At 40.7% G+C, this 20476-nt stretch overlaps 2 protein-coding genes across 2 annotated transcripts; both read left to right on the top strand.

Annotated features, from left to right (window-relative positions):
• Window positions 1–234: 234 nt before the first annotated feature.
• Window positions 235–1182, top strand: LOC138084250 (olfactory receptor 8B8). Its single transcript, XM_068978431.1, has one exon. It carries the CDS (start codon window positions 235–237, stop codon window positions 1180–1182), a length of 948 nt encoding a protein of 315 aa, XP_068834532.1.
• Window positions 1183–16614: 15432 nt separating this feature from the next.
• On the top strand, window positions 16615–17547 carry LOC138082812 (olfactory receptor 8B4). The gene has a single exon (XM_068976195.1). It carries the CDS (start codon window positions 16618–16620, stop codon window positions 17545–17547), a length of 930 nt encoding a protein of 309 aa, XP_068832296.1. The 5' UTR covers window positions 16615–16617.
• The last annotated feature ends 2929 nt before the right edge of the window (window positions 17548–20476 follow it).

A 20476-nucleotide genomic window follows, 5' to 3' on the forward strand; every position in this document is an offset into this window, starting at 1 on the left:
AGCTTCCTCAAAGGCCTTTCTCCTGAAGTCCAAAATATCCAAATCAAAGTGTTAGTTGCTCAGTCGTGTTTGACTCTTTGGACTCCCAGGGACTGCAGCCCACCAGACTCCTCTGTCCATGGGATTCCAAAATATGCAAGTGTGCCTCTAATTCTAAAGAACTGGGAGGTGACAGGGAGGGCAGCACTGGTCTCTCTCCTTCTCTAAGGGACCCTTTTCCTTTGTTTCCACAGAATGCCTGAAATGAGAATGGTAGCTGAGAACTCTTCTGGGACAGAGTTCATCCTCGCAGGCTTAACTAGCCAGCCAGAACTCCAGATCCCGCTCTTCTTCCTGTTTCTAGGTTTCTACATGGTCACTGTGGTGGCGAACCTGGGCTTGATAACCCTGATTGGACTCAACTCTCACCTGCACACCCCCATGTACTTTTTCCTCTATAACTTATCCATCATAGATTTCTGCTATTCCACTGTTATCACTCCCAAAATGCTGATGAGTTTTGTCTCAAAGAAGAACATCATCTCCTACGCAGGGTGTATGACTCAGCTCTTCTTCTTTCTTTTCTTTGTCATCTCTGAGTCCTTCATCCTGTCAGCGATGGCATATGACCGCTATGTTGCCATCTGTAAGCCACTGGTGTACATGGCCTCCATGTCTCCCCAGATCTGTTTACTTCTTTTGTTGGGTGTCTATGTGATGGGGTTTGTTGGGGCCATGGCCCACACTGCAAGCATGGTGAGACTGACCTTCTGTGCCAACAATCTTGTTGACCACTACTTGTGTGACATCCTTCCCCTTCTTGAGCTCTCTTGTACCAGCACGTATGTAAATGAGCTGGTGGTTTTCATTGTTGTGGGCATCGATATTGGTGTGCCCACAGTTACCATCTTCATTTCTTATGCCCTTATCCTCTCTAGCATTCTCCATATTCATTCCACCAAGGGCAGGTCCAAAGCATTCAGCACCTGTAGCTCCCACATTATTGCCGTCTCTCTTTTCTTTGGGTCAGGGGCATTCATGTACCTCAAACCATCTTCTCTTTTACCCATGAACCAGGGGAAAGTGTCCTCCTTGTTCTACACCATTGTGGTACCCATGCTCAACCCCTTAATCTATAGCCTGAGGAATAAGGATGTCAAAAGTGCTCTGAAAAAAACTTTAAGCAAAATATTGTTCTCCTGAGAAGGGAGCAATATTTAGGAAAGGGACATTTTTCCTTCCATAGATGATTCAGTTTCCATTGATTACATGGAGAAATTTTAACCCTTTCTCAACAAGTTTGTCTTTCCCTTTTTACGTGCCCTTTAACTTAAGAAGATTGTTAAAACTAGAGGATACTCACATTTAGTGGGCCTTAAGGATCATCATGAGAAATGCTGGACTGGAAGAAACACACAATGGAATCAAGATTGCCGGGAGAAATACCAATAACCTCAGATACACAGATGACACCACCCTTATGGCAGAAAGTGAAGAGGAACTTAAAAGCCTCTTGATGAAAGTGAAAGTGGAGAGTGAAAAAGTTGGCTTAAAGCTCAACATTCAGAAAATGAAGATCATGGCATCCAGTCCCATCACTTCATGGCAAATAGATGGGGAAACAGTGGAAACAGTGTCAGACTTTATTTTTTGGGGTTCCAAAATCACTGCAGATGGTGATTGCAGCCATGAAATTAAAAGACGCTTACTCCTTGGAAGAAAAGTTATGACCAACCTAGATAGCATATTCAAAAGCAGGGACATTACTTTGCTGACTAAGGTCCGTCTAGTCAAGGCTATGATTTTTCTTGTGGTCATGTATGGATGTGAGAGTTGGACTGTGAAGAAGGCTGAGCGCCGAAGAATTGATGCGTTTGAACTGTGGTGTAGGAGAAGACTCTTGAGAGTCCCTTGGACTGGAAGGAGATCCAACCAGTCCATTCTGAAGGAGATCAGCCCTGGGATTTCTTTGGAAGGAATGATGCTAAAGCTGAAACTCCAGTACTTTGGCCACCTCATGTGAAGAATTGACTCATTGGAAAAGACTCTGATGATGGGAGGGATTGGGGGCAGGAGAAGAAGGGGATGACAGAGGATGAGATGGCTGGATGGCATCACTGACTTGGTGGATGTGAGTGTGAGTGAACTCCGGGAGTCGGTGATGGACAGGGAGGCCTGGCGTGCTGCGATTCACAGGATCGCAAAGAGTCGGACACAACTGAGCGACTGAGCTGAACTGAACTAAAGGCTCATTTGAGCTTCCCTGATTGTTCAGACAGTAAAGAATCTGCCTGCAACTCAGGAGACCTGGGTTTGATCCCTGGGTCAGGAAGATTCCCTGGAGAAGGGAATGGATACCCACGTGTTCTTGCCTGGAGAATTCCTTGGACAGAGGAGCCTGGAGGCTACAGTCCCTGGAGTTGCAAAGAGTAAACATGAATGAGTGACTAAAACTTTGATTTTTCTCTTTCAAGAATTATTTAGTTAAGTTCTGTCTTATTTCTGATAACTTAGGTAACTTCCCCAAGGTCTCTCAGCTATTCAGCAGCTGAACTGTGACTAAAATCCAGGCTCTTGCTTTTTAATACTGATTTCTTTCCATTACTGTTCACTTTCTTCTTCCCTCAGCTGCCTTAGAAGGTTTCATTTCAAGTGTGAGTTGGTCTAGGACATGAAAGTCTGGTTTTGTCTACAGAAATTTCAGGCAACTTTTCAAGGGATAATTTTAAATATCACATTTTCACATGAAGGTAGGAGGTATAACACTTTGTTGAGATGGTCTTGGCTGAATGACCAGACAGATTCTTGAAGAAATCTGTACAGTGTGTGGGGAAGTGTGCTAGAACCCGGACAGCACGGTATCTCATGGTATCTCCTGAGATAGTGCTGTGGGGCTTGGCCACTTAGACTTCAATGGATTTGGCCAGAGTGCGTGAAAGACCTCAGAGAATATGTCAGCGTTACAAAGGACAGGATTTGGGAGATATTTCACACACAATCATTTCCTTGTTTTCAAATTGTGCTTTTAAAGCAAGAGTGGAGAAATCTGCCACTCAGGGTGGTCAGCTGAGGATCTGGAGACTATTTCAGAACCATAGAAAACCTAGTGTTATCCAGTCAGCACCACTCAGCAGAAAGTGACAGAGGAAATGGTCACTGACTGTTATGTTTTTTGTGTGACCCTTTAGACTTTCTGGTACATTCCTCCAAGCCCTGGGAGGCATTCTTTAACAGTTCCATCACTGGGCTCCGTGGCCTCTGGTTTCTGGTTGGGTTAGGCAATGGTAGCATCAGCAGAGAAAATCAGAAGGTGAGAGGAGTGTGATATTTGTAATATTTATTTCCTAGAATTTCTTCCAGCTGGCTACAGTGTCAGGAACTGAGTGCGCTGTTTCCTATTCGGTTACAGTAACTGTTCCCTCCTCTGTCTCTTCATGCCAATGGGCTGAAATTTCTCCTGGCTGTTGCTAGTCTTGGGAGCTCTATCTCCCTTTGGTGGTCTCTGCAAATCATCTTTTGTGTATACCCCTGCAAATAGTTCCCTTGTTATATATTTCAGTTACTTTGTTTTCTGCTGGGACCCTAGCTAACACACCTTACAGTAAAGGGTGGAAGTACAGCCTAAGTTTGTACATCCATAGCCTGATGTTTCTACATATAAGGGGTAGGGTTGCCTTTTGTTTTAAAAGAAAATTTCAGGGGGTATTTTTTTTTTTTGAAGTAACAGTACATGAAATGCAGTGATAATACTTTTGATTTATGAGAGCCTCTTTAGGAAAAGTCTCTTCTATATATAAAAATGAAGTTTGGGTGGAGGTATAGCTTTGCTTGTTGGATTGCACAGATCAATAAAGGTGAGTTCAAAAGTATGAGAGCAAAATGAGAGAACTGTGCTTTACACAGCATGGAATAGATGGATGGACAGTATGGAAGCTGGGTGACTGGGATAGATGAGAGGAAGAGGGTAGCATAAAGACCTAGAAAAATCAGAGACTAGGGAACTGGGAGGTAGGATCAAATTTGGACCCTAGCTTTTACTCAATAGCTATGCAATCTTCACCAAGTTACTTGATGTCTCTGAGCAAATGTTTTCACAGGATTATTCACAGAATTAAATGGCAAATGCTCAGCAAATTTCATCTCCATTCCTGCTAGAAGCTCTTCTACCATCAGTACTTCCACTAATTTATTGTGTGACCTTGAGATAATGACTCCATCTTTCTGGGCTCATGCTTGCTTATATGAAAAGTGATTATGCCAGATCAGATTATTTCTACAGTCTATTTACTATATATATTTATTTGTATATTAAATGCATAGTACAGGTTCATGATGTTTACTATTATTACCAAAAAATGATCAATGAAAGGGCATCTGGTCCTTTGTGGTCCTTTCGTAGCCTCCCTTGGGGCCATCACTGTTGCTTGTGAATTGTATATATTTTTGACAGTCTTTGCACATACGTACACACAATGTTGTCTTTCTTTTCAGAATCTATGAACAGTTGCTTTAAACAGATGCAAATTAATTAGAAGGGAATAAGGAATTCTTATTGGATAAATAAGTGAATAAAAAGGCAGAAAAGATTCATGTGAAGGGTCACGGATAGCCAAAAAGAGGGAGAGAGAAAGGAACACTGTGAAAGCAAGAAAAACCATCTCTAGCTACAAAAGTTTGTTTCCCAAAACAGAGCTCACAGACAATTTTTTTTTCTGATCTCTTGCCTTCAATTTTGTTTTTTATAATTGTGCAAAATTCTACCATATGGATGTATTATATCCAATGAATATTTTTCTAACTGCTGTATGTTATTTTCATATTTCCAAATTATAAATAATGCTTAACAACATTCAATAAATCTGAGTCTCCCCATTAAAATATATTCCTAGACAAGGAATTACTGAATCACACAAGAGTCTTGAATTTTATTGCAAAATCCCTTTTTGAAAATTCAGTCTCAAGCTGCACTCTCACTAGCAGCATCTCGACTGTCCACTTTGGCCCAATTCTGTACTGGTAAGGGTGGCATTCATGAAAACTTATCACCTTTAATTTTGATGGTGGTGCTTGCATTATTGCCTCTTCCTTCTATATCTTTCTTTCCTCTACTTCATAAACTATTTGTGATGCCTGGATGGGTAAAGAAAAGAGGGAGCAAACTGAAGATGTTTTCTCTTTCCTTTTCCTTCCTTATATAGTCTTTTAATTTCTTAAATGGCTCTTTCTTGGCTTAATCATATTGCTGGTAATCTTTTTAATCCTAGGACAGGATTAAAATCCTGGAGCCTTCCAGTCTGTGACTACCTACTGTGAGGTGTCTTCCTGGAATACCTTTCTCCTGACCCAGTTCATTTCTGTGCCTCTACTCAGGATGCTGGCAATGTAAAGTCCTTGTCGCTTTCTTTTCTGTATCTATCCGTACCACAAATTAGACTGTGTAGTTTTGTGTGAGCAGAGTTCTTGGTGTCTGTTTTGAGACATTCCCCACGCCAAGCACAGTGCCCAGCACATGCACAGTGGAGATTAAACAAATATATGTTGGATGCAAGATTGGATCATCTAGCAGTTTTAGCAGCTGACTTACCAAAGGGGTTTCCCTGTTCTGTCTTCTAGCACACAGATAAACACCTGCTTGGTCCCTAATATCCCATCACGGATGCCTTGATTATATTGCTGCTCAGTCACTCAGTCACGTTGGACTCTTTGCAACATTATGAAGTGTAGACTGCCAGAATCCTCTGTCCGTGAAATTCTGCAGGCAAGAATACTGGAGTGGGTTGAGATTTCCTCCCCCAGGGGATCTTCCTGATCCAGGGATCGAACCTGCATCTCCTGAATTGGCATGCAGATTCTTTACCACTGAGCCACTTGGGAAGTCCTTCATTATGTTATTCTTATGTTTACCCTGTCCCCTAATTTTAGGCACATGCCACCTGGCATCTGTAGCAGAAGTCAGACCCTATCCTTATCTGTAAACCACCACTTTGCTGCTGCTAAGTTGCTTCAGTCATGTCCAACTCTTTGCAACCCCATGGACTGTAGCCCAGCAGGCTCCTCTGTCCATGGAGTTCTCTTGGCAAGAATACTGGAGTGGGTTGCCATGCCCTCCTCCAGGGGATCTTCCTGACCCAGGATTGAACCACAGATTCTTTACTGCTGAGCCACAGGGGAAGCCCAAACCACCATTTTATACTCCTCCTAGTGGTAAAATTTATAGTTTTCTATAAAACGAATACCTTCGGCAAACTCTAAGCCACTATCCAACTGAACATAGGACTTCGAGAGAAATTTAACAGTTGGGCATTCATTTCGTATTCCCCATTTTAGTTAATATGCCAGAGAAGCTGAAGAAAAACTTGTACAATATAGAAATGAATCATTCATGTATTAAGTGCCCATTTTCAATGGAGACCATAATCTCAAATGATTGTGTTCAGATTAGTACACTTAGAAAAGAGTCACCAAGATCACAGCCTGATTCTTTGCTGACTTTGCATAGCACCATTTCCTCAGAGCAAAGCTTCCTTTTTCTTTAAGCTCAATCTGGGGACATTTGATAACACAGAGTTCTTGAAACTTTGCAAGTTCCTTGGTGATTTATTGGGGAAGATTACTACTTTTCTCTTTGTAATTAAAAGTGAACTGTGGGGAGCTATTTTGAGACTATGAGGTGTGATGTTCCCTTTCAATCTTTCACACCCTAGTTTTAACATCCATTGATGGTGCTTGCGTGATTCTATTACTCTGATGGTTGTAAAATGGAGATTTTCTAACTCCATCAAACTTTTGTTTTTTCTAACTCCATCAAACTTTTATAGTTTTGTCAGGAAGAATCCTTATTTCTTCTATATTCATTCATTCATTTATATCATTATGGACTCATACATTCTAATTTTATCTGAGTTATGATTCATTATTGTCATTATTTGCTTTGATGCTCAATTTGTCCCTGGTTTGTCCAGTGCAACCCTTCTCACACTGGATCTTATGATCTTTCAATATATCTGCATTAGATTTTGAGCACTTTATTACTTTCTGGCAAAACAATCTGGCTTATCCTGTTCTTTTCCTGCCCAAGCACAGGTTTTATGGTGTTTAAAACTGAAATATGAATGTTAGGCGAAATGAGCTTTATTTAATGTGATTCTGCAAGCAGCTGTTTAATGACAGGACACTCGTCTTTGTAGTCATTTATATTTACTCTTTGAGGATGCCTTGTATGTGTAAGTGAGACTTGCTTTCTGCGAAGAAGCCAATGCTCTGTGTCCCAAACATGATGGTTTCTTAGCGTCATTTCTCACCACGTTTTACTTGCACACACAATAGTTTTCCAGTTGACTAGTTTTCATTGACTAGTGAGACCACATAAAAGGAAGAACCAGGCCTGGAGTGGGAGAAAAAACAGCCCTGAGACACTTGACTCCACAATTTGGTTGTAGATGCCATTCAGTCTGGCCTCCTCAAGGATATGACTCCTTGTCTCTCTGCCTCCTTCTTCACACATCTTGCAATGACTGTGATTTGAGAATGAAGGTGGGCAAGAGTCTCACAAGATTCATGGACCATGTTCTTCAAACACAAACAATAATATTTTATACAAGTTCTCGTTTAGACTTTCTACAACATATGAGATGATTTTCTACGCTTTATAAATGGGTGAACTGAGGCTTAAAGATGTTAAGAACGTACCTGAAATAGATTGTACAGATAGTAAGTGGTGCAGTAAAGAACTGAATGTAGACTGGCTGACTCTGGTGTTCACACTCCTGCCACTCGCTGCCTTCCAGAGGCTCAATCTGCATGTGCAAGAAATTGTGATGCATGTATAAGCACCTTGTGCCAAGTCCAAGGTCTTGCTGCCTCAGAGCTGGGCTTGTCCATGCATTCACTCTCACTTGAAACGATTTGCCAAAAAGAGATGTCAAGGAAGAGCACCAAAGACTTTTCTCCTTATCCAATGCACTGATTTGATAGGGTCAGTAATACAAGCGTATGTGAGACCTGCTAGACTTTGGTGATACGGATTGTGAAGTCAAATATTCAGAAAACGTTTGAGGTTATAATCTCAACCTTAGTTAGGTGATCTAACACATGCAGACAGCTTAATGCCTGGCAGATACAGAAGGTGCTAGATAAATGCTGAACAAATACTGAGTGAGATCTTAAAATGCTAAATTATGCAGTGTTTTGTTTTTAATTTTTCAAAAAATAATTTTTCTTAAATTTGCAGAAGCAATGCTTGAGTGTTGTAAGAATACATAAAAGTATTGGTAACCAAAAGATTAAAAAAATCTATGATCCTACCACCAAGAGATAACTAGTTACTCTTAGGATTTGGGTGTTTATTCTTTCAGAAATTTGTGTTGTGTACCTATGATGACTTAAACTGGTTTGCAGAAACAACGCACACATGTATATCTACAAACACAACAACAAATGTGGTCAAATTGTTTGGTTTTATAACTTTTTCTCTCATTCTGTAACACAATGTAAACAGCGCTCCCTGTGACTAAATAGGTTTGAAAATCATGATTTTTAATGGCTATTACTCATTATATTAGGAGTTGTAAGATCAGTGGAATGATGTAAAATGTTTCTGTTGGCTGCACAGGACAACATTGTCTCCTTCTTTACAAAGAGTTTTTTTTTTTTTTTTTCAAACAGTGATATGTTCATCTGAAGATCCTAACTTTCCTTTCCTAAAATTCTAAGAGCAGCGTTCTCTTTGACTCTTTCTCATGTGCGACATTCTGCACTCTCCTCCCACCACCTGAGTTAAGATTTCCCTGGTCTCCAGCCCCATCCTTCTCCTACACTCTTTACCAAAAGTCAGAAGCAAGTTTGGAGATGTCAGCTCTCCCATTTTGCTCACCATCAACTACAAACTTTGGTGTTAACCAGTTTCCACCCCAAATGTGATTCTAGCTTCTTTGAGGCTTCACCTTCCCTAGTATGGAGAAGACTCTATGTCCTATACAGGTAAATGAAGAAGCAACCATTTCTCTTCCCCCTTATTTGCCCCTCCTTCACTCCAAGGGAGTGAATGGTTTACAGGACTGATCAGAAATTAGCAAAGTTAACTTATAATGTGGCCCAGGGTGGCCCAGCCCCCTTGAACCACAGGGGGTTCAAGGCCTCTTGAACCTCTCCTCTCTCCTCATTTCTAGTAAGGCCTCTCTCCTCATTTCTAGTTAAGACACGCACATTCTCAGAATCTCTGCTCATCTCCTCCATCTGCAACCCTTCTCCTTTGTTGAGAACACCAACTGTTGTCCAGCTCAGTTTAGACCTGGATTCATAAATTTAGTCTCTGGTGTGCAGTGAGGGAGTTATAAGGTCCTACTGTAGATGTACATCCAAGCTTGGTCTTCTAATTAACTTTATCAAGAATAAAGCTGGCATTTTTTCGCCCCCTGACTTCTGTGTCTAACTTCTCAACTGATTCTTGAGTCAGAGAGGGAAGCAGGATTTAATTTACCACCATCATTAATCCACCCCAACTACCTCTCACCCCTCTCTGCCATGTATGCAACGATTCAAGTCTCAATGTCATCTTCCATTTCCCAAATTTGCAATGCTTTTTTTTTTTCTTTCCCTCCATATGACTTTTAATATTTCCTTTTGTGATTCTCTTTGCCCAGAACATCCTCCTGATTTTCTCTCTTGGTTAAGTTCTACTTATCTGTCAAGACTAATAGCAATGTATTTCTAAAACCACATCATAAAGCAGATTGTGCATCTTCATGCATGTGTGCGAGGTAAGTTACTTCAGTCATGTCCGGCTCTTTGTGACCCCATGGACTGTAGCCTGCCAGTCTCCTCTGTCCATGGGATTCTCCAGGCAAGAATACAGGAATGGGTCACCAAGCCCTCCTCCAGGGGATCTTCCCGACCCAAGGGTTGAACCCAAGTCTTGTGTCTCCTGCATTGGCAGGTGGGTTCTTTACCACTAATACCACCTGGGCAGCCTGTATTTCCATAATTTACATGTAATGACTGGAAGTTGTATTTGAATAAAGATCTGTTGCCAAAAAAAGACACACTTTCTATAATACTATATGTGATTTTTTTTTTCAATCTCAGTTTTATTTATTTATTTTACAATATTGTATTGGTTTTGCCATACATTGACATGAATCCACCGTGGGTATACATGTGTTCCCCATGCTGAACCCCCCTCCCACCTCCCTCCCCATACCATCCCTCTGGGTCAGGCCAGTGCACCAGCCCCGAGCACCCTGTATCATGCATCAAACCTGGACTGGTGATTCGTTTCACATGTGATAATTTACATGTTTCAGTGCCTTTCTCCCAAATCATCCCACCCTCGCTCTCTCCTACAGAGTCCAAAAGACTGTTCTATACATCTGTGTCTCTTTTGCTGTCTTGCATACAGGGTTATTGTTACCATCTTCCTAAATTCCATATATATGCATTAGTATACTGTATTGGTGTTTTTCTTTGTGGCTTACTTCACTCTGTATAATAGGCTCCAGTTTCATCCACCTCATTAGAACTGATTCAAATGTGATTTTTAAGAGTAAATTATTTTCTGAGTTTTACAAGGTACAGAAAAAGCTATTCCAAAGCTATTCTGTATTGATTTTACACAGAATCACAAAGGCAAATAAGTGAACATAGAACCCATGAAAAATAGAACCTTATAAAAATAGTGACCAATTTAAACACATACTAGCAATTTTACCACTAATAAAATGATTAAGTTGTGCCATTAACTTCCTTAGATGTTAAACATAATCCTTATTATTTGCTATTGCTTTTATGGTCCGCAAAACACTAAAAAAGCTGGTCAGACAAGCAAATGTATTTCTGTCTGCCTAGAAAAGGAGCTTATTATTCATTATTAAAGAAAAGAGGAGTCATTGGACAATTGAAGGCTTAAAAAACTTTATGTAGGATTATGAAAAATGGTCTCTGAAATCTCCAGTTTGTTCACTTTATCCTTTAAACTGCATCCACACAACAGTTCCCTGGAAGGGGAAAAATCATTCAAACTAGAGAAAACCACTAAAGGAGACTTTGTTACACCCTTTTAAAAGGTGATTTTGGCGAGTGTGTCTGCCTTCATCACAGCGATATGAGGAAGTTGTCCCACAGCTTGGAATGGTTTCCCTACCTCCACTCCCTGCCACACCCCCCTTAATCTCCAGTCACTACTCTGGCAGCCAGTGTTCTTAACTACAAACAGAACACTGATTCTGGTTAACTTCTTCAAAAAAGGGAGTTGTCAGGAAAAGAGGTGGTTCACAGAATCTCACAGCAGTTTTTGGAGCCAGGTGGCATCTAGGAGAAGCCCAGCCAAGTTACACCTCAGAACTGTCTGGTTAGGCTGAGCTGGCTGCTCCTGTTGGCCATCAACACCTGACATTTGTTACTGATTGACTGATTTTTGTCTTTTTATTTTGTGCCAAAAAGGAATATAAAGTGTTCCTCTTTTTTGTGTCACAGAAAGAGCATGGGAATATCTGAGCTGAGCTCAGGTCTTATGGTCTCAAAATTTCACAGAAAAAGGCCAAGTTCGGCTCCATCCAAGGCTTACACAAGGGCGGGTTTCCAAATGCAGGAGTGCCAATGCTGGACAGTCACAAGCAACTAGTTTCGTCACTATTTACTTTTTGAGTTTTAAACCTGAATTTTACTTCCTCAGGGAAGACATCCCTGACCTTCCAGATTCAGGAGAGCACCCCCGCCCCCGCCATCCCCATTAAATGGTTTCATAGCAACCCATAACTTCTTTCTGGCACACTTACTGTATTTCCAATTAATTATTGGAATTAGTTAATTATTAGAATCAATTAGAAGCAGCTGTTTATTTTATCCATCTAAATTATCTATTTGAAAGAAAAGGGACTACGTGTTTCCACTATTGCTTTATTTTTAGTGCCAAACGCAGGGTCTAGAATGTGGTCGGTGTGCTCTATATATCTGGCAGACTGTCTTTATTTCTACATTTCTTATGTTTTATTTCTAAGTGATAGCTATTCCCCCCTTCTCCCTCATTGATGCTGACTTCTGGATAATTTCTACTATCCAAGTTGCTTACTTTTCCTTCACCTGTGTCTAACAGGCTGTTTAACATATTCAAAGAATTCCTTATTTCAACAATCATGTTTTATTTCTAAAAGCTCTATTGGAGGGAATTCCCTGGTTGGAGAACTAAAATCCCACAAGCTGCACAGTGTGGTCAATAAATAAAGTTTAAATTCTTAAAAAATATGACTTGTCAATTGTGATTTTTCCTTCATCTTACTTTCATTTTTTCCCCTTTGAATACATCAAATAAATTTATTTTGTATTCTGTCCCTGATAAACATAATAATTTTGCAGATCTTGTTCTGTAGATTGTGATTTTCCATTATCATCCTGGTGGCTTATTATGTGTTGTTTAGTAATTTTCATTAACAGTTTATGATCTTTGGGTATTTATCAGGGGAAATCCTTTGATATTTTGATTTAAATTGCATTTTCCTGAGAAAGATTTTTTTTTGTTGTTGTTGTTAAATATGTAATATGGATTTTCTGCCTAAAACACAGAGGTGGTTAGAACTTTTTAGGGGATATTTTCTCTCTTTTTCTGCCTTTTAGAGCCAAGGCCAGGACAGATACATATCTCTGCCCTCTTCCGATGTGAACTTTTTTCTTCCTCTAATTAAGCCATGGGAGGTGTTTCCCTATGGGATCCAGTATTATGAGTCAATAATGGTATCAAAGTCCCAACCTGCTTGATTCGCTGGCTTTATCTCCTGTGTCCTGCATAGGCAACCCAGATAAACTCCAGATCTGGGCCACAGGAAATCGACTAGCTCCCCAGGGACAGACCCCAGGTCCAGTGCTTGTGCACCCCTCTGGGTTCTTCTCTTTTGCTCTCACATGAATTCACTTAGTATCTGCCCCCTCAAATATCAACAAGCAGATGACTTTTGTATTTTATTCTGAATTCTTAGTTTGCCATAGTAGAGTTTTTTCTGCATATAAAGTTTGCTAGAAATAGCTAGTCTTAATAAAAATGTATTGGATGATGAATAAGTGAATACACTGACTTGTGCTCTGATGAACAGAGATGATTCTTCCTTATTCATTCATTGCTGAGCCATTGCCCCATATCTGCAAAACTGTTATTTAAGAGGGAGAAATGCAGTGGGTAAGAAATTATGCACTAAAGAGAAACACCTATTTTCTTCATAAAAATAAACCTCAGAAACATCATCTAAATATGGAACTGGAAAAAAGTTTCTCTGAGTAGTGAAGGGGAAACAGAATCCAGTCCTGTACTAGGAACTGTCCTGGCAGTTTCCCCTGAGTATGCATCCTGATGCAGCATGCAATCTCTAGAGGGCTTCTGGGAAAAAAAAAAAAAAAAAGTGAGTGTTAGTTGCCCAGTCATGTCTGGCTCTTTGTGATCCCATGGATTGTAGCTTGCCAGGTTCCTTTGTTCATATAATTCTTCAGGCAAGAATACTGGAGTGAATAGTCTTTCCCTTCTCCAGGGGACCTTCCCAATGCAGGGATTGAACCCAGGTCTCCCACATTGTGAGCAGATGCTTTACCATCTGAGCCACCAGGGAAGTCCAGAGGGCTTCTGCTCCTCCTCAGCACTGGATAAATGACCATAAACTTTCTGCTTTGTGGTTTATCTGGAGACAAAGCCAGATGTTCCAATGTGAGTGAGAGGCTGGGGATGACAAAAGAGGAATAAGAGTAAGGAGAGAGGAAGAGGGAAGGGGGAAGAAGGAAGAAGGATGAAGGAAGGGAGGAGGAAGAAGGAGAAAGGAGAAAGAGGGACAGACAGTGAAGTGAACGCTGTATTCTTCCATGGCTGAGTCACATAGCATCACTTCTGCCATATTCTTGGTTTGAGAAATCCCAAGTCCCTGCCTAGATGCAAGGTTAGAAAGCATAGACACCATCTCTTTATTGGAGGACAGCTTTCCTTCCATTGTATTAAGAGCATGTGGGATATAAGATGTATGTATATGTGTGTGTGCACATGTGCGCGTGCACATGTGTGCGTGTGTGCATGTGCTAGAATGCCATCTTTGGAAAGAATAACCTGCCACACATGCATACTGTATAGTTCTTATAAACACAGTATTACATAGGAAACACCCAGCATAAGGCCAGGACTCTGAAGTTGCTTTATATGCATTAATTCTTTTTCTTCTTGATTTACTCCCATGTATAGAAGGTCAGTTTTTGTGCTTTTGGACTTCATGTGAATCAAATCTTAAAGTATGCACTCTTTTGCCTTGGCTTCTTTTGCTCCATAATAGGTTTGTGACATTTATTTAACTTTCATGAACCTTCTTGGCATATTTTTAGGTATACATATGCACTTATTTTTATTTGGTATATATCTAAGTATATAATTGCTGGGTCAAAATGTATGTTGAAATTTGTTAAATATTACTAATCAATTTATTGCATCATATACAGCAGTATACAATGTTCTACTATTGTACCAATGATTATAATGTAGAATTCTGCCAATGTTTTATTCCTTGTTCCCAAGTAATTCTTCACTCCCTGTTCCTCTTTCACCTATGTTCGGTGGGTAGGTGTAATTTAAATTTATTTGCTTTAGGTTTTTTGGGCTAGGTATAAATTGGAAATAGCTTGCAGTTAATGCCCTTCCCATTTTTAAGCCAAAATCTACCGACAAGAAGGTACTGGTTGGCCAGGAAGAGCAGGTTCAGTGAAAGAGAACTCTTAGGGTAAGAGAGAGTGAAAGACAGACTGTCTTAGTCAGAAAGTGGAGAGAAGTCAGTAGGAGACAGCAGGAGCAGGAGGATTTGAATAGTTGCTTATGCTCTTTTTAGTAGGGTGACCATATAATTTGTTACCCAAATCCAGACACTTTTGAGAGTGAGAAGGTTTGCTATTAATAATTATACAGGGATAATGGATGTAAATCAGGAATGTTCCAAGCAATCTAGGATTATTTTAGGCATCCTCAGTGGAAACTTACAAATGCAGTTGCTCACATATCTTTGAAAATTTCTTAGAATATTCATGTAGCAGATGACATGGAGAACAATTTTGCCATCTGAAAGATAACAGAATTAAAACCTTTAGGTACATCTCCTGTTAATACCTTGGCCTGCACACATCCATAGAGTAAGTTTGTGAAGGTGTGTGTGTGTGAGCATATGTGTGAGTGTTTCTTTGCATAAGTGATACCTTAATCTCATTTATAGTGAAAGCCAGTCTATAGCCCTTGGTAGAGCTGAGGGTAGGTGGTGCTTGTGATTTTGGTGGTGGTGGGATGTCTCCACTGTTCTGAGCAGCTCATGGTGCTAGAAACATTTTGTCAGAGGTGCTTTTCATACTGCCTACAAGTCTGACCTAACATTTTTTGGTCCTATTCTCAAAGCTCCCTTTACAAATTTGGAAATAGTGGTTAAAATAAGTATGGGATCATCCTCCCTTAATGTCAAGTGTAAGCACAAAGATTTAATAAAGGAGAGAATATCTGAACCCTCCCCACCCCCCAACCTCAATTCAGCACTAAACAACATGAAATCCTCAGAGTTTAGGAGAAGTTTGGGTGAACACCTGAGTCCCAAGATGCTAGGTAAACATCATCATCCGGGTTGTAAACAAAGACAGTCCAATTTCTTCCCTGTAGGGACATAACTCTGAGAAATTACCTAGGGATTGAGACTGTATCTAATCAGATCCCTGAGGTCATCAAGTAGCCCAAAGTTCTCCATGAACAGCTGGGGTTCTGGTGAAAATGAGGGTTGCTCTTTCTCTTTCTCCTAAAGTTGATATATACCATCTGGGAAAATCCACCAACAGAAATCTTGGTCTATTCCTAGAGCACCTTGGAGACTGGGGTCTGTAAAAGCTCTGATTCTCAGCACCAGGGGAATCAGAAGAGTTAAAACGTGAGGTTGTCTGCTTTATGCACTAACACCATTTCCTCTTTTAAGCTAATGGAAAAAGAGATTACTTAATGGCCAGGACTGAAGGGCAGGGAGGAGGAAGGTGAATGTCTGACTCCCATATTTCCTGGTGGTTTTCTTTTAAATTCACAGTCAAGGGGTCTGAGAAATACTGATCCCCTCTTTACTCTTGAAACTGATCCTGGTGTCAAATGCAGTAAAGGGACTAAAAGGAGGGAGGCAGGAGGTGTAGAGAGAGGGGACAACTCTTGACTTTCTCTCAGGTGGGACCTCTTATGTGGTTGGGAGGGGGCGGCAGCGTGAATGAGACAATGTGGGGCAGGAGAGCCTGTCTCAGAGTCTGAGGCACAGTGGGTTCAGGTTGTACTCCTGGCTCTTGGAAGGTCTTTCTGAGAGCCACTGGGCAGCCAATTCAGGTGCTCCATCTCCGCATCTCCCGAGTGCAGACAGAATTCTTGCTGCCCATGCTAACAGACTCTAGCCTGGATTCTTGATCAGCCCAGGGGAGCTAAGACGCTGTCACAGACACATTGTCAATAGCTTGGCAGGGCCGGGGTTGGGGGAGGGCATACAGATGAGAGAAGAAAAGCAAAAAAGAAGGCATTCATGCACTGGCTTATCTTCTAGACTTTTTTTCCATCAGCTATGCTTGTGACTATAATCAATTGAAACGTTTTGTCCCTTGCTTCCACAGACAGCTCTCCAGAAGAGGATGGCTCTGGTAAACAGCTCCTCAGTAACTGAGTTCATCCTCGTGGGATTATCAGAACTATTAGAGCTTCAGCTTCCCCTCTTCCTCCTGTTCTTAGGGATCTACGTGTTCACGGTGGTGGGCAACTTGGGCTTGATCACCTTAATTGCGTTGAATTCTAGCCTTCACACTCCAATGTACTTTTTCCTCTTCAACTTGTCTTTTATAGATTTTTGTTATTCCTGTGTGTTTACCCCCAAAATGCTAATTGATTTCATATCAGAAAATATCATTTCTTATGTGGGATGTATGACACAACTATTCTTCTTCTGCTTCTTTGTCAATTCTGAGTGCTATGTGTTGGTATCGATGGCTTATGATCGCTTTGTGGCTATTTGCAATCCTCTGCTGTACACGGTCACCATGTCCCCTCAGGTCTGTTCGCTGATGATGCTTGGTTCGTATATGATAGGGTTTGCTGGGGCCATGGCCCACACCGGAAGCATGTTGAGACTGACCTTCTGTGATTCCAACATCGTCGACCACTATCTGTGTGAAGTTCTCCCCCTCTTGCAGCTCTCCTGCACCAGGACTCACATCAATGAGCTGGTGTTTTTTATTGTTGTTGGAGGGGTCATCACAATATCCAGTATCAGCATCTTCATCTCATATGCTCTGATTCTCTCCAGTATCCTCCGTATTCCTTCCTCTGAGGGCAGGTCCAAAGCCTTCAGCACGTGTGGCTCCCACGTAGTTGCTGTGGCTCTGTTCTTTGGGTCAGGGGCATTCACCTATTTAACAACCTCTTTTCCTGGATCAAAGGACCAGGGTAAATTTGCCTCAGTCTTCTACACCAATGTGGTTCCCATGCTTAACCCTTTGATCTACAGTCTGAGGAATAAGGATGTTAAACTTGCTCTGAGAAAAACCCTGAAGACAGTTCTCTTCTGAAATGGTTCTGTTTGCATCAGTCACTTATTGGTAAGCATCATGCTCAAGAATATTTTATCTACACGTGGAGGACTCTTAGTCTTTCTTTTTAAAGTGAGATCTCCTCTCTATTTAAAAAAAAAACTGCAAACTTCTTACTTGTACTTTTTTTGATGTTTATATTATTTCAACTGGTTCACTGCATGCAAGTTAGCATCTATTAGGTGCCTGTTGTTTATTGGACCCTATATTAGGTCCAAGAGATGAGTAAGATGAGACTCTATGCCTTCCATCCTTTTCTTGGTAGGCGAAATGGGTTTGTTCAAACAGCTTTTCTGGCTGGGAGATGGGGCAGGTGGTCGTATAAAAATCCTGGAGAATGAATCTATTTTTCTTCAGTTATGAGAACAGGCTTACCAAAGATGAAAGGTAGCTATAACTTGGGCGATAAGTAAGATAGCCTTCCAGCTCCTAGAAAAGGTTTGCTTGGCTAGGAGAAATGTAAATCATCTCTTTCATATACATCCACGTCCGTATAAGAGAAAGCCTCATCTAAGAGCTGTTTATATGGCCTGAAATGTAAGATAAATCAAACCTAAATCTTTCTTTTCAAAGTTTCAAAACGCTTAGGCCATGGATTAGTAACCATGGGGTAGGTGGTTTATGACTGGGCCAAATTCTTGGGCTCTGGGGTCTAAGTCTGAAAGCAAAATAATAAGAGAGAAATTCCATGGATTTACAACATGTTGTTAACTGCTAACTTCTATCCTGCCCTGGAGGTACTGTGTATATTATAAACATTTAGGACAATTCTTTTTTCTTTACAGTAGATTTAGATTTTATTGCTTCTGAGACTCTCTCTCTCTCTGTGTGTGTATGTGTGTTACAGTTAATTATTAGAGAATCAGGAAGGAAGAGGAGTCACTTATATTTTGCGCTTGCAGGAAGACTTGAAAGGGATCCCAGTTTTTTTTTTTTAATTTACTTTATTTTATTTTACAATACTGTATTGGTTTTGCCATACATCAACATGAATCCACCACGGGTGTACATGAGTTCCCAATCCTGAACCCCTCTGCCACCTCCCTCTCCATACCATCTCTCTCTCACTGTTTGCAGATGACATGATCCTCTACATAGAAAACCCTAAAGACTCCACCAGAAAATTACTAGAGCTAATCAATGAATATAGTAAAGTTGCAGGATATAAGATCAACACACAGAAATCCCTTGCATTCCTATACACTAATAATGAGAAAATAGAAAGAGAAATTAAGGAAACTATTCCATTCGTCATTGCAATGAAAAGAATAAAATACTTAGCAATATATCTACCTAAAGAAACTAAAGACCTATATATAGAAAACTATAAAACACTGGTGAAAGAAATCAAAGAGGACACTAATAGATGGAGAAATATATCATGTTCATGGATCAGAAGAATCAATATAGGGATCCCAGTTTTGAGTGCCAAAGAGTGCTCTGTACTACTCTGTTGAAGGCTCCCCTATTAACAATGGATAGTTCAGACTGTGAGAAGTACACCCTCATAAAGTGTTGGAATGAAGCTGACCTTAGGGTCAAACTAACCCACATGGGGAAGCTGGAGACTTGTGGCGGGGTCAGAAGAATGGGATCCTCTCTGTGTAGTGTGGAACCTGGGGGTGTTCATGAGGAAACTATCTGCAAAGAGCACGTAGTACTTTTGGAAGTGGGGAGGGTCACATAAAGTACTCAGTCTATATATTTGGCTTTGCTCATAATTTTCCAACTCATCCATAAAACTGGATAGTTGCACAGTGTATAGCAGCATGAGAAATGAGTAAACAAAGAGAAATAAGACCTTCCTCACATTCACCTCTCTGCTGACACCTGTTACAGTGGCAGAATCATACTAAGAAGAAAGGTAGCTCAAGTGTTCCAGGTCATGGGCAGAAGCAAGGCTCTGAGATGGAGCTGAGAACAGCAAAGAGATGCACCTGCAGCGTGAAACTAAGGAGGAAATGTGAAAACAAACTTATTTCTCCATGTCTGGGCACTGTTTAAGGTGCTTTACACATATTGTGCACATGGACATAACCAGATGGTCAATACCAAAATCAGATTGATTATATTCTCTGCAGCCAAAGATGGAGAAGCTCTATACAGTCAGCAAGAACAAGACTGGGAGCTGACTGCAGCTCATATCATGAACTCCTTACTGCAATTATCAGACTTAAATTGAAGAAAGTAGGGAAAACCACAAGACCATTTAGGTATGACCTAAATCAAATCCCTTACCATTATACACTGGAAGAGACAAATAGATTCAAGGGATTAGATCTGACAGAGTGCCTGAAGAACTATGGATGGAGGTTTGTGACATTGTACAGGAGGCAGTGATCAAGACCATCCCCAAGAAAAGAAATGCAAAAAGGCAAAATGGTTGTTTGAGGAGGCCTTACAAATAGCTGAGAAAAGAAGAGAAGCTAAAGGCAAAGGAGAAAAGGAAAGATATATCCATTTGAATGCAGAGTTCCAAAGAATAACAAGGAAAGATAAGAAAGCCTTCCTCAGTGATCAATGCAAAGAAATAGAGGAAAACAATAGTGGGAAAGACTAGAGATCTCTTCAGGAAAATTAGAGATACCAAGGGAACATTTCATGCAAAGACAGACACAACAAAGGACAAAATGGAATAGTCCTAACAGAAGCAGAAGATATTAACAAAATGTGGCAAGAACACACAGAAGAACTGTACAAAAAAGATCTTCATGTCCCAGATAACCACAACGGTGTGATCACTCACCTAGAGCCAGACATCCTGGGATGTGAAGTCAAGTGGGCCTTAGGAAGCATCACTACGAACAAAGCTAGTGGAGGTGATGGAGTTCCAGTTGAGCTATTTCAAATCCTAAAAGATGATGCTGTGAAAGTGCTGCACTCAATATGCCAGCAAATTTGGAAAACT

This window comes from Capricornis sumatraensis, chromosome 8 (assembly GCF_032405125.1).
Source record: "Capricornis sumatraensis isolate serow.1 chromosome 8, serow.2, whole genome shotgun sequence".
Classification (NCBI taxonomy): domain Eukaryota; kingdom Metazoa; phylum Chordata; class Mammalia; order Artiodactyla; family Bovidae; genus Capricornis; species Capricornis sumatraensis.

Excerpts from the sequence above, each read along its gene's own strand:
- LOC138082812 (XM_068976195.1), top strand. The coding sequence starts at position 16,618 with ATGGCTCTGGTAAACAGCTCCTCAGTAACTGAGTTCATCCTCGTGGGA.
- LOC138084250 (XM_068978431.1), top strand. The coding sequence starts at position 235 with ATGCCTGAAATGAGAATGGTAGCTGAGAACTCTTCTGGGACAGAGTTC.